The sequence below is a fragment of the Mastigoproctus giganteus genome, chromosome 3 (genome assembly GCF_048544385.1).
Source record: "Mastigoproctus giganteus isolate SK-2022 chromosome 3, ASM4854438v1, whole genome shotgun sequence".
Taxonomy (NCBI): domain Eukaryota; kingdom Metazoa; phylum Arthropoda; class Arachnida; order Uropygi; family Thelyphonidae; genus Mastigoproctus; species Mastigoproctus giganteus.
Genome location: NC_143577.1, coordinates 25,268,996 through 25,284,311, shown reverse-complemented (window position 1 = coordinate 25,284,311; position 15,316 = coordinate 25,268,996). Strand labels below are relative to the sequence as shown.

General features: G+C 38.0%; 1 protein-coding gene across 1 annotated transcript in view; it reads left to right on the top strand.

Moving 5' to 3' along the window:
* The window catches only part of LOC150087813 (phosphatidylserine lipase ABHD16A), a 227,562-nt gene that overhangs the window by 116,583 nt on the left and 95,663 nt on the right, over positions 1 to 15,316 (top strand). Inside the window, exon 11 of the mRNA XM_090370439.1 lies at positions 13,996 to 14,109. Within this exon, the coding sequence (XP_090226565.1) occupies positions 13,996 to 14,109 (114 nt within the window). The remainder of the gene's footprint in view (positions 1 to 13,995; positions 14,110 to 15,316) is intronic.

Sequence of the window (15,316 nt, the reverse complement as noted above, 5' to 3'; positions counted from 1 at the left end):
TCATTTTGAATTTTTGCAGTGTACTATGACATACCTAATGTTATAATTAGTTTAGTTTAAAATTAACCAATTGTTATATTGTTCAAATAATGGATTTTTTGACTATTTTTGTGATACATGTAACTATTAAAACACATAATCTACCTATTAAATTACATATTTCCATACATGTGTTTTTTTTATTTCCGTACTATTCCCTAACAGTTCATAGAATTCCAAAAATATGCTAATCATAGCTTAAGGCAGAAACTTAAATAAAAAATAACTTTTTATGATTTGACTAAACACATCTCATTGCTTCTAGATGGTAAAACATGATAAACTGATGCGGCGGTAAATTGCTGGCGGTAAATTGTTTATGCGATAAACTGACACGGTGGTAAATTGGTGGCAGTGAATTGCTGGCGATCAGTTTTCTGGACTCCCACTTTAAGAATTCAGAAGGAACTGGAAAACATTGCCAAAGCACCCAGAACTGTCAAAGAACTCAGGCTGTGTGATATACTGTGTGAGAGTTGAGCAACTCAAAACACTGAATGAGCCGACTGGGCTAGCCGGGTGGATAACGTGCTTGCCTGGCAACCCAAAGGTCGTGGGTTCAATTCCCGCCTCGGGCTTGGATCAAAGTACTGCAAAAACCTTGGGAGGTGCATTATGGCCACAGAAGCCTATGCGCCAACAAAAACCAAAAAAAAAAAAAACACTGAATGACTGCTAAACATCTACCTTTTTGCAGGACTGCCAATTAGGTCTCCCTCCCACAAATTCTTAAATACATTCAGAGGAGTAATTTCAAACTGGGAACTCCTTAAGTTGTCAAAGAATGAAATGCTAAAGGAAGTAAAAGACCAGAGAGTTACTGAACTAAGAAGGATCTCCATCAGATGAGATGGTAATCTCATTTGATGGAAATTACCATTTAATGCACAACTTAATACCCGAGCCACTAACAGCAATCAAAACTTGGAGTATGACATAACAGTATTGGCATTTATAAAATGGAAAAGATTTTATGATGAGAAGTCCATACGCAGTGGGCACAGGTGTGGAAGATACAAGAGTAGGAAAGAGAAAAAAGAAAATGAAGGAAAAAAAATATAGGCAAAAAGACTTATGAATGGAAAGGCACATTAACAAACTGTAATGACCACTGTCATAGAAAAGGGATTGTTGTTGGTACTTCCAGTACAGCAGATTCCAAAACAGGATGAATGCACATTCCTCGTTTGTGGTTAATGGTATTAATTCTTACTATCAGATGATGGTGCCATACCAAATGATATTGCCATACCAAATGATGAATGCCTTTAATGACCATGGCAGAAGTGTGAAATATCTGTAATTTCAAAATTACTTGTATTGATGTTATGCTCTCCCCCCCCCCTCAAAGTGCTGGACATGGAATGAACTTATGGTTTTGATATACCATAGTGTTCTTGTGGTCAGTAAACATATCCTTAAGACATCTCTCTGATTTTTCAATATATACTGCCCAGTATTTCAGGCAAGAAAAGTTATAAACTGTCCCATTCTTTATAAATAACATTCTGTAGCCTTTTACCAGAAAGTTTCATGCATTGAATATAATAACTGTGCAGAGTCCTGTCAGACTGTGATTACTGTTAAAAATTAGTGCTCCATATTCCTAATGATCCATTCTGAAAAGCCATAAACCATGGGATCGCATATAACCCTAGCAATCTCTTTGAGTCTGTCATCTGGTTTACTACAGTAGTATCATGTCTTCTGTAACAAAGCACTGGCCATGCTGTGTCTGTATACTGAGACATGGCCAGAACTGTAATAGGTAAACTGACCTGCAGACATAGGTTTTTTTCTGAACTGGTATTGTTAAGTGCAGGCTAGCTTTCCTGAATAAAACATCCAAAAATGGCAGAGTCTCATCTGCCTTCAGTTCAGAAGTATGTTAGAAAAGTTGTTGATGTTAAAAGTTGTTAACTTCTCACAACCTGTTAGAATAATTACAAAAATATCATCCATATTTCTTTTCTAACAGAAATTTGAAGAGGAGGAATTATATATGTATCTCCAACTTTTCCATAGTCTGTAATGATTGTAATGGAACCAGGCTTGAATATACAGTCACAAACTAACAGTATAACATTTAAACACAGTGTAACGGCTTCACATAATTTCACAACAGAGAGTGAAGTCCTGGGCCTTAAAGTGAGATCCCTTTCCAAAATAGGGCGCACACTTTGTACTGTATACACAGTGTGCCAATTAAATAATGAGACTGACGCTACTACAAAAAAAAAAAGAATAACACTAACGGCAAAGTAAGGTTATATATTTTTGAAGTAATCACCTCCAATGTGTACACACCGTTTACATCTTTTATACAAGTTTTGAAAACACTCCTGGAACTCCTCTTCTGGTACCGCTTTCAGCTGGTGGGTCACTGCAGTCTGGATGTTCTCTATCATCCCGTATTGTGTTCCTTTCATGGCTGTTTTGATTTCAGGGAACAAAAAGTAATCTGCGGGAACCAAATCCGTGAATATGGGGGGGTGTTCAATGACTGCAATCGATTTTTTTTTTTTTTTTTTTTTTTTTACCAAAAATATTTTCTCTTACCCAGCTCTTTCTCTCCAAGAACAAATTTTTCTCTTACCCAGATCTTCGTTTAGAATTTCTCATACAGATTCCTTATTGCTACCGATCATCTCTGCAAGCAACCTCGTTGAAATTGATCTGTTTTCAGTCATAGTTTTTCTAACCTTTGTGACAATCTCCGGTGTTCAAACAGAGATCAGTCGACCAGGTCGGGGATCATCCATTAACAACTCACGTCCTTTATGAAAACGAAAAAACCATTCAAACACTCTTGGTTAAGACAAACGTTCATCAGCATAAACTTTTTTTAAATCATTAAAAGTCTCCGTAGCACTTTTCCCCAATTTACAATAAAATTTGATAACTGCTCCTTGCTCCATTTTCAATTTTCTGACAACATGCACAAAACTACTATTACTCTTTCTGTCATAAATAATGAACTACTGACCAGACAAGTTTCAACTTGTACTCATTGGAAAGGGCACACACTAGCGGATGTAATCATGTACTATTTTGGCCTCTTACATTAACACTAAATGCAGAGCGGACACAGTCTCATTATTTAGTTGGCACACTGTGTATGTTAAAGGAATAGAGGTAAAAAAGGAAATTGCTTCAAAAGAAATAAGAACTTTGTCCCCCCCCCACACCATTTATGGAGAAATTCTACATAAATGGTAAAAATTCAGAGCCATGTTATAAAAGCATTAGAAAAACATACCACAAGTGGAGGGAGAATACCAACACTAAACTTAGACAACTTATGTGGGAGAGCCCACACTGAAAACAATGAAACAGAAAGATGGCAGGTGTTTGCACCTTCATCATCATCATCAGCCATTTTCAATCCGCTGCAGGATGAAGGCCTCTCCAGCAACTTTCCAGTTCCTTCTGTTTTGAGCACTGGCCATCCATTTACTACCCACAAACTCGTGAATTTCATCTATCCATCTCAGCCTTTGTCTTCCAGGTTTTCTTCTAGCTCCTCTTGGGTACCATTCTGTTATTTTCTTAGTCCATCTTCATCATGTCTTCGAGCTATGTGTCCTGCCCAAGACCATTTTAGTTCTTTAGTTTTGATAAGCATGTCCTTTACTTGAGTTTGCTGCCTAATCCATGTGTTTCTCCTCTTATCTAACAGTCTGATTCCCAATATAATTCGTTCCATTCTTCGCTGTGTATTTCTCAGCTTCCCTTCCATTCTTTTGGTGAGTGCCCAAGTTTCACTTCCATAAGTCATGGTGGGGAGTATACATTGGTTCATTATTTTACGTTTCAGACAAACTGGGATATTGCTCTTCAGTATGTGACTATATTTCCTGAATGCTATCCATCCAAAATTTATTCTTCTCTTGACTTCCAGCCATTTATCATTATTACAGCTAATAACTTGTCTAGATAAGTATATGACTCCACCTTTTCAATTACTGCTCCTTCAATCATTATTTCTCTTTCTGTGGCATACTCATTCATCATTACTTTTGTTTTAGCCATATTCATCTTTAGTTCAAAATCTTTAGTAACTTTAATTACTTAATCTCACTGATTAAGATTTTCCTCTAATTCTTTGAGATCATGGCTTATGACCACAATGTCATCTGCAAATCATAAATGGTTTAGGTACTCTCTGTTCACATTGACTCCTTTCTGCGACCAGTCTAATTTTCTGAACGCCTCATAAGGGCAGCAGTAAACAGCTTTGGAGATATTGTCTCCTTGTCGAACTCCTTTCTCGATTTTAAATTTCCTACTGTCTTTATCTAGTCTAATAAAGGAGGTAGCATTCTCATATATTTTCTTCAAAATCATAATATGTGGAGTATCTATGCCTTGTCTTTCCAGTGCCCGAAACATTGCCTTATGCTGTATGGAGTCAAATGCCTTTTCATAATCCACAAATGCCAGGCATAATGATGTTTTATATTCATTTGCTTTCTCCCTTAGCTGTGATATTACGTGAAGGTGATCCACAGTTCAGAATCCTGTCCTAAAGCCGGCTTGCTCTTTCGGTTGATTCTCATCAAGTATTCTTTCTAATCTGTTAGTAATGACCCTTGTGAACAACTTGTAGATGTGGGATAACAAGCTAATTGGTCTATAATTTCCAGTTTCTGATTTATCTCCTTCCTTATGCAGCAAAACTATGATTCCATTATTCTACTGCTTAGGCGTCACACCTTTTCTAATGCATTTCGTGAAGAGCCTTGCCAGTTTTTGTGTTATGTCTCTTCCTCCAAATTTAACAACTCTACAGTAACTTCATCTTCCCCCGGGGCTTTCTGATTCTTCATTTTCTTCAGTGCATGTTCTACCTCATCAGGAAGAATATTGGGTATGTCGTATGTGTTGCTAATTTGCAATCCATCTTCCCCACTGCTGGCATCATTCTCTATAGTAGTGTTTTGCTATTTGAATTATGCCCTTTCTGCTATTTATAAGTACACCATCGCTATTCTTCAGTTTCAGTATCATTCTGTATTACTGCTCATGGCTGCTGATTTAAATCCTTTGTTTTCCCTTAATGCTTGTTCTAATTTTCTTGTGTTAAGTCTTCTTATGTTCTCTCTGAGTCTCTTTCTAATGGCTTTGCATAACTCAGTATACTCAATTTTCTCCTTGTCAGTGTTTATCTTGCTCTTCATTTTTTGCCTTCGATTCATCATAACAAGTGTTTCTTGACTAATTTTTTCTTCTTTGGATTTCTTTTTCCCTATAGGTTTCTTGGGCTTTATCACTTTCAGAAAGTTGTAATATTCCTCGTTGATATCTTGGTCCTGAGCAGTCTGCAGAAGCTCAAACTTGTTCTTAAGTTTCAGTACATACTGCTTTTTCTCCTCTTCTGTTATGTCAGAGACCTTTGTATTATTTATTCGAGTCAGTTTTTTCCTTTCCTACATCTATATCAAGTGTACATCTTACCATTCTGTGATCACTTCCAACATTTACCTTATTCAGGACGGTAACATCATTCACAATATATCTTCTGTTAGTGAGGACGAAGTCGATTTCATTAGTTGTTAATCCATTTGGACTCTTCCATGTCCACTTTCTGTTCACCCTTTTCTTGAAAAAAAGTGTTCATTACTGACAATCCTTGAGATTCTGCAAATTCCACAAGTCTTTCGCCTCTTTCATTTCTTTCATCAATTCCAAAATTTCCTATAGTTCCTCTTTCTGTGCTGTTTTGTCTTTTTCCAAGTCTCCCATAATAATAGTGTAGTGAGTTTTCTGGTCATCTAGAAGACTCTCAATTTCGGTGTACATTTCTGCAACCTCTTCATCATCATGGCTCGATGTTGGTTTATCAATCATTATAACCTTTAGTTTGTACCTCTTAGAAATTCTGAGTATTAGTCTTGACACCCTTGGTGATGTACTTTTGAATTCCAAAATGTTGATTTTTAAATCTTTATGGATCAGAAACCCAACTCCACCTTCACTCCTTTCACTGTTTCCATTGGTGTACAGCAGATTTCCACTTGATAAACTTATAAGTGATTCATTCCTTCTTCTTGTTTCAGCCAAACCGATGATATTCCAATTCACAATTTCTAATTCCTTTTCCAGCTCTAATATCCTGTCTTCACCGATGAGTGATCTTACGTTGTAACAGGCCAAGTTCAGTTTCCGTGCATGGCAGCCTGGTCGTACCCAGAGATTCTTAGCACCCTCTGCTTCCACTCTGTTCCTCTCGCTGCTGTAAGAGGGAGAGTGAAAGCTGTTGGGGACTGAGGGCCATTTGTTTTGTCTTGCTGTCATATGATGGAGGGTTTGGTCTTTTCCTCTTCACGCTGACCAGGCATCTTGAATAGAACCACTCTACACGTTCGTTGCCACCTAAGTGACGTAACAGGGCTTACCATCAAGAAGGTGTGCATGAGTGGATTTTATTGAGGCAGGTCAACTGGACTTCTCCTAAATCTTCTGTAATAGAAAGATATTGGATCCATCAGTGTTTTAGACTGAGTGTCTGAGATCACAGGATACCTGTTCCCCTCTAAGCCCCTTAGAGGGGAACAGGTATCCTGTGTGTTTGCATCTTAGTAAGGCGATAAAACTGGTAATTAGCAACCCAGGGCACACAAATTCTAATAAAATTGCTGGTAAATCCTCTCTGCCTATCTTCTGAGTATCAACTTACCGTCTAGAATCACAAGGGTGTCCCAGGTTTTATTCAGATTGAAATTTTAAGGGCTGGAGCTTGTTGCTCATGTCTGTATGTTGTGTAGTTGTCTGTAGACTTTGTTTGCAGTGCAATTTGCATGTGTGTTTTGAAAAACCTGGAATAACTTACAGAAGGAAACTTTGCCCCTTAGCCTGAGATCTGCCAATTGCAGCCTTGATTATAGAAAATTAGAAATTCTTAGTCATTGATGAGAATCAAATGGTCATAAATTGAAAGTGCAGGTTATACCGTATTTCCCCATGTATAAGACACACCTTTTTTCGAAAAATTTGGGGTCTAAAAACTGGGTGCGTCTTATACAGTGGTTGTAGATTTTTTTTTACTTGCATTTTTTGCGCTTGTTGTCTTTGCACTCATTGTTTTGCACTTGTTACCGGTATATTAAGTTACGTTTTGCTACGTTCTGCCCAGAAATGCCCCAGAAAAGATTTTCGTACAGTGCTGAATTCAAGTTAAAAGTGATCCAGTTTGCAAAAGTGAATGGAAATCATGCTGCTGAACGTAAGTTTGGTCCTCTTCCAACTGAGAAAACAATCTGAGACTGGCTACGGGAAGAAGAAACCCTACTGAAAATGCCACGGCAGAAGAAGGCCATTAGAGGCAAGTCAGTAAAATGGCCCGATTTAGAGAGGGAATTGAAGATATGGATTGAGGAGCAAAGGGCAATTGGAATTCCTGTGTCCACAAAGATGGTTCAGCATGAGGCAAGAAGAACTGCTGATGAAAAAGAAGTTACTGATTTCAATGGAGGACACAATTGGTGCTTCAGGTTCATGAAGCGGAATGAACACATACACGCACCAGACTTGCCCAAAAGATGCCTGAAAGCTATGAGCAGAAGGTCCTTGAATTTCATTGTTTTGTCATTCAATGTCGGAAGACACATCAGTTTGAGTTGGGACAGATTGCAAATATGGACGAAGTCTCCCTTCAATTTGATGTCCCAAGTAACAGAACTGTTGATAAGAAGGGGGTGAAAACTGTAACTGTGAAGACAAGTGGACATGAAAAGAGCCATTATACAGTTGTTCTAGCTTTTTGTGCCGACGGAACCAAGCTGCCTCCTATGCTGATTTTCAAACACAAAACAATGCCAAAAAAAGACATTCCTTGAGGAATGATTGTCCATGTTCATGACGAGGGTTGGATCGATCAGGATGGGATGAAGATCTGGTTTGAGAAAGTTTGGAGCAGCATGACTATCTAATAACTGTAAAGCTTTCTGTTGGCAGTCTTCTTCTTTTTTTTTTTTTTTTTTTATAAAATTTGTAATTACTGCTGTCATCAACCATTGGGATCATTCTGCTCCCGCTGAAGACTGATGCAGAGTACTCAGCACAAAGGCTTGGTCTTTTGTTCAACTTAGAGACAAATACCATTATCCACAGTTTTTCCTGAATTGCTATATATATATATATATATATATATATATATATATATTTTTTTTTTTTTTTTTTAATTGTAATGCATCACCTAAATGGGATGATGAATCTGCCATACATTTAAAAATATTAAACACTGCTGGCTGTTTCAAAGCTCCTGACTTTTCATCAGGCGATTTACACATTTTCTGGTGGTACTGTGCAATTTAAAAGCCATTAGTGACTTAAAGAGGCAGAACTGTGGATAACCATATTTGTCTCTAAGTTGAACATAAGCTTAAGTCTATGCACTAAGTACTCGGTATCAGTTGTCAGTGGGAGCAGAATCAATCAAAAATCAAATGTAGTACAGTGGATGAATTTGATTTTAATTTCTGTGGTGAAAATTTTCTCTTGCAATCATGTAGTCTGTTTTGTCTAGTATCATAATCTTGTGGCCTTTATCCACTGGTAAAATTAAAATGTCATCATATGATTTTCCTTTAAAATTGTAATCTGGGATATTTGATAGTATCAAGTCATTTTTTAAGTAGTAATTTGCATAATTAATGTCTCCTAAATTTTTTATTTGATATTTGTAATATTTTGTAACTATTACTATGATTAATACAAGAACATTCAGAAGCACCATGGCATGTGATGCAGTTATGGCTCAAACTGGAAATACTGTGGGCAGCCCCCTTGTGAATCAGAGCCTTAGAGCTTGTTCAGACTGTGCTGATATGTATTTGGAGGTCACTCTTATAGGTGAACAACTGGTGAATCATTTCTGCGTATTATTAGATGCAAGTAATATGATAACCTGACAACTTGGTACATTAATAGGCAAAATTTAGTCAAACTAATCTGAGAAAACGGTTGATATCCTGGAGCAAATTAAATGGAGCTCAGCAGTGACTAAAGTGCCTAATTGATATGACAGAGTATGCACACCTAATTCAGACCCATACTTCTTCTTATGCACAGCTCCTGCAAGATTTTGTACTCTCTGCACCTCACGGAATTGCAGAATTGGAGGTGGTGGGGCAATCCTTTATGACACCATGTTTCTCCTTTGTGCACTCGACGACAAGCAATTCTCCATCCTTTGAAGCCATCATGGTGTGCCTAAAGTTTCAGTCTATTATCATTGATTTTGTATCTGTCTGTATACCACCTGGACCATCTTTCCAAACTATTGATTAGTTCACGCATTGGCTCATCAATCATCTACATCCAACAGCCCAACACTTGGTCTGTGGAGACTTCAATCTGCCTTCATTTCTGGATCACCTTCAACAAAGAATCTCTCAGTTCTTCCAGTTATTTGAGATGATTCGAGTTAATTGCAGGCCCACAAGAGAACAAAATTTCCTTGACCTTGCATTCTCCTCAGCGCTCTGCTTTCATCATGAAGATGGACATGATTTCCTTCAATTAGACCACTCTCCCATCTTTCTCTCTGTGGTTTCACGGATTCTTGACCTTCACATCCCAATCAACATGGCCATAAGAAATCTAACAGCTCCGAAATACCTTAACTTACAGTGCTGCCTTGAGGCTGCCTCCTTAATTTCTTGGCACTTGTTTGCTGACTGTGATCTCAGCCTTGCTGTCGACCTTCTCACTCACTGGATCAAGGCTCTCTGACTATGCAACCACTAAAGCTCTAAGAGTCACCTCTCGCTCTAAGGCATGGTGGACACCTGAGTTGACAATGTTGTTCAAAGCCAAGCAGTCCTTTTGCAGCAAGTGGAAATCCTCTGGCAATATTGTGGACAGAGTTGCGTTCTCCCACTCTAGAGCCATCTTTAATCATTACAAAGTGGTTGCAATTCGGTGTCACATAGAATCCACTCTCAAAATGAGTAAACCATTCTACAAAAGCAAAAACAGCGGCCTTGACCTTGTGCTATGGATCAAACATATTACCAGGTTTTCTAACCAAATCACTGCCTTTATAATGCCATCACAAACTATGGCACAGATACAAGGTCCGTCTGATCCCTAAAAAGCAACTTTCATCTAAAGTTGACCAATTCAGGCCTATCTCCTCGCATCAAGCCTCTTAAAGATTTTGGAAGAGTCCTTATTGCCAATTATAACAAATCAAATTCTCCCACAGAAGCCAGCTAATATTCATTATGCAATCCCTGGCAAATCAACCATCACAAACTTAGCAACAACCACATCATCTGTCCTTCGAGCGCTTGAACAAAAGGCTGAATTGGCCATCACCTCGGCATCCATGCTGCTGTTAATGCAATTTCCATTTCTGCTTTACTTCATCTATTATAGCATTTCTACAATATATGGGGGAGATGTACTTTGGTTCCTAGGTGCCTTTCTGCAGGAAAGAACACTTGTGTTACAAGCCAATAACCTTACCCTCCCTCAAAAAATCACCTGCGGTGATTTTTTGGCACCACAGTTATAGCACCAATGATCTCATTCAACAATAATGTAGTCAGTTATGCAGATGACCTCAAGCTCTTAACAAAAATCGCCTCTGAAAATACTCTACTACAAGTTACAAATATCATAAGTGCAACCCTCAGGAACATTGAAGAATACCTGTCCTTTAATCTTGAAATATATCTGCTGAAGTCCACACAAATGGTTTTCTCATTAAAACGCATCCCTTCCCAACTGGATCTCTCCCTTGGAGGAACTGGAATTTCAAATGTGCGATCACACAGTGACCTCAGTGTGGTCTTTGATGCCAAGATGATGTTCAACAGCCACACTGACTTGGCAACTACTAAGCTCTCTCGGATTAGGTGGGCCATCAAGCAGCAATTGCTTCTTGTTCAGGACTCTTCCATCCTCAAAAGGTTCCTTGTAACTTCAGTTCATCCAACAATATACAATTCTGAAATTTGGGCAACTCCCACTAACATGAAGAAAATTTATGCAGGAGGGTACTGGCTTCTAAAGTGGGCCAATACTAAACTTATCACAATCCTGGAATCACCACCACCCCATCAGTCAGAAAAATGTCCTCCTTTATTTTTAAAGGGAGGACATTCTGCTAAAATGCTTCTATGATCAATCTCCCAACCCACCATCAGGACTCTTGCTCCTGGAGGATCCAACAACCTCATCTCAGATCCACTCCAATGCTTTTCAGCCATACTAACAGGCTTACCTGCAGACAGATTCCTTCTCAACCAACTGCTTGACATGCTCAGAAAAATAGATGGTGACATGCACAAATTGGTGAAAGATAAGAAATACAAACAGAGCATTCTTCTAACCATCACAGAGACCTCTTTGCCATAATTAAAATTACTGTTATCTATGTTCGTTTACATATCTGCAGGTTTTTTTCCCCATTTATATTATGTTTTTGTTGTCATTTGTTTCATATTGTTCCACTGTGTATTCTTCTGTTAATTTTAATGTATTACCTTAAGTGCCTCACTGAAATTGTTAACCACTGGCATTCAGATGTCATGAAGGGATATGTGTGAATTTTCTCCATAATAAAGATTATATTTATTTATTTATGAATTGCCAAGAGGAAAATGTTTTGGTTCAACACAATTATTGAGCACAATTGAACTGATAATTTCATTCCATTGTGGCATTTTATAGAATGGCATGTTCTTGATTGTAAACTTTATAAGTAACTAACTTCCTGATGCAAACATATGATGAATAAGCCAAGACTGACCAATTCTTTTTTTTTTTACATTAGTATTAAGATGTTAACATTATATGACATTGATTATGATTTGTAGTATAACTTTTGTTTAAACTATAAAAAATTTGGAGATTAAAATCAGATAATATATGGCTCATGCATATTATTTCTGTAAAAAGGAAAGATCTTACATCATAGTCATATACAAGGTGCTACCCAAATGTTCCCAAAATGTATTTATAAAATAAATTAGACTCACCCTGGGTCTTATTCCCACCATCACCTTCGAAATCGTCCCCTTGAGAGCATAACACTGATCCCAGTGCTTCTCCCATGATTTGAATGTGTCCTGAAAGTCCTTCTTCGTCATAGCGTTCAGCACCACCTGTGATTCGGCTTGGATATCATCTACACTGTAGCTGAGTGGTCAGGCACGCAGGTGCATAAGTACACATGCCTTGAGTGACCCGGGTTCAAGCCTGTGACTGCTGAATACGGGTGCTGTTTCTTGCATTCTCTCTACCTTATGAACTCCTCTGACCATGTGGTCGTCTAGGAGTATAAACAGAAAATTTATTTATTTAAATCTTCGCCCCTTCAGCTTGATTTTTCATTCTTGGGAAGAGGAAGTCGCAAGGTGCTAAGTATGGGGAATGGGGGACGATTGTCGTGTTGTTGGATACCAAAAACTGTGCCACAGTGAGAGATGTGTGGGCCAGCACATTGTCATGATGAAGGATTCAGTTCTTTGTGGTCAGTTCTTCTCTGGACGTTCCTCTTGACAGCTTCCCTTACCCGCCTCAGGACATCACAGTAGAACTTTGCGTTGACGATCTGGCCAAGAGAGATGAATTCCTTATGGATAATCCCATCAATGTTCAAAAAGCAGGTCAGCAGGGACTTCACATTGCTTCTCACTTGTCGGACTTTCTTCAATCGAGGCGAAGATGGGCTCTTCCACTGGAATGATTCTTGCTTGGTTTCTGAGTCATACCCAACTCTAGTCACCAGTGATGACCATAGAAAGGAAGTTTTGATCACTCCTGGCACGTTCTTGAAGATCTCTGCTAACTTCCATGCGATGCTGCTTTTCGTCTTCACTCGGTAACCATGGCACGAACGAAGGTTGCAATCCTTCTGATGTTCAGCTCATCTGACAAAATCCACTGACACGTGCCGTACGATAGTCCTACAATGCCACAAATATCGTGGATGGTCTGCCTATGGTCTTCACTAATCGCCGCCCGAACTTTTGGGACATTTTCCGGGGTAGTGCTTGATGATATATGCCTAGAGCAATCGTTGTCATCAACCAACATTCAACCATTTTTAAAGCCGTTCAACCAGTAATAGGTCTGTGTCTTGCCTAAAGCATTGTCACCAAAAGCTTGTTTCAATTTCTTATGGGTTTCTGGTGCTGTATAGGAAACAAAACTTTATGCAAGTAAGCTGCTCTCTCACATCCGCCATCGCAAACTATGCGAAACACACTGCCAAAGAACTGCATAAATATTCAATAACTCTATCCAGCCCGATGCCATGTGGCACACTGATTCACAAAGGATGCATACAGTGTTATCTAGCACCTCAAGTCCGTACTAGATGTAGTTCTCACACAACATTCAGATTTCAGGAACATTTGGGTAGCACCTCATATTCTGAGTATATATGATGAGGAAAAAAATTGTCAGTGGTGCGTTGTACCTTCATGGAGCCCAAGGCAAAATAAAATTTCAGGGCCCTATATGAAGAAAAAAATGGAATTTGGGTGCCCCATTTTCGAAAAAAAAAAATGTAATTTTCAAATTACTCTTCAAATAAAGTTCAATGATCTTTGCAGGTAGAAAGTTTAGTTTCTGATAAAAAAAATCACTTAAAAATAGTAAAAACAGCAATGAGTTTTTGAAACTGATATTGGGGCCCTCTCTGATTGGGGGTCATAGGCAGATATTTCTTTTGCTAATAGGAAGTCCTACCTGCATCCTAGGTAGAAGGATTAAATCGTGTCTTGTATTTTGATCGTATACCTTACACCTCACTGCCCTAGGCTTTCCAATTTGCAACCGGTTATATGTTATGAAGGTGTCTTGTACTTTGGTCATATACCTTACACCTCACTGCCCTAGGCATTCCAATTTGCAGCAGGTTATATGTTATGAAGGTTATTAAAGTACATATTCTCTTAAATAACACATCATTAATATAGGCTTTTCAATTTACAACAGGTTATATGCTGTGAAGGTAATGCAGGATTTTATGAATATGGTGTAACAACAACGCCACTAGAAGCTGGTTATTCAGTTCTTGGATGGAATCATCCAGGGTTTGGTGGTAGCACGGTATGTTGGATTTTTATATAATTTGTAATTTTATTTAAAAAACAATAATTATATGAAACGTATATGGATGTAGTAGAAACATCCATAAAAGTTTGATATAATTATTTTATTTTTGTTTCTGAATATACTTTGTATCATAAAGTAGCAGTTTTCTCTACTTTTCCTTTAATGTTGATTACAAAATAAAATGAAATAAGAAAACAGAGTAAAAGCCACTTCACCATGTGAATATTTAATTAATTTATTAGCATATTAATATAATTAGACCCAAGCAGTTTCAACTACTAAATAAAATTGGCTAAATTTTGGATTTCTGTATAAATCCATCACTTTCTGAATTTTAGGTTTAGAAGAAATATTATTTGATCACAGGAAAGACCTCAGTGTATTTCACTGAGGAACACTAGCTGAGAGATTGTTTTTTCAAAATCCTTAAGGATCTGATTTGCCCTAATGCTAATTCATTAGGATAGAGGATGACGACAGTCTCTGATACATATACTTAGTAGACATTCCCAAATCTGTAGTTAATACCTAGGATTTCTGTAAATTCTATGAGTTTTGCACTAAAAAAATTGCATCTTCAAACCTAGGACCAGGTCACCTGGTTCTAGGTTTGAAGGTGAATTGCATGTCCTGTTACCCTGTTGTTTCTGATGTTCTGTTGGGGTGCTCTTCTACAACAGTGTCTAGAGTTTACTGAGAATAAACTAACCGGAAACATCCATCCAATGATAATCCTGTGACCAAAGACAGCTTGTTGATGTGGGAGGCTGATGCAGGGTGAAAAGAATTGTGCAGTTTAACAGACAGTTGTCAGTTCGTCAAATGCCAGTGCACTGCAACTACCATGCAGAAGAATATATTATAAACTACACAATGTATTGAACCCTGTCATGGATGGGGGATATAGCAGTAGATGTTCTCACCTGTTTCCACTCTTTTCAGCTAATCAGGGTACAGCAGGCACAAGAACTCCAATACAGGAACTCCCCAACTTCATAATACTTGACTTACTGAAATTCGACCGTACGTTTTTGCCGGCCGGTGCAAACTTAAAAAAATCATGGAAATGTATTTTGCATCCCATAAGAATAAATAGAGTTATCGTGAAAATATCATAATGTGAACCCAATAACATATTGTTTTTTTTTTTTTTTTTTTTTTGTAATTCATTCCAAGTCCTTGGAAGTTGAAAATTTCGCTG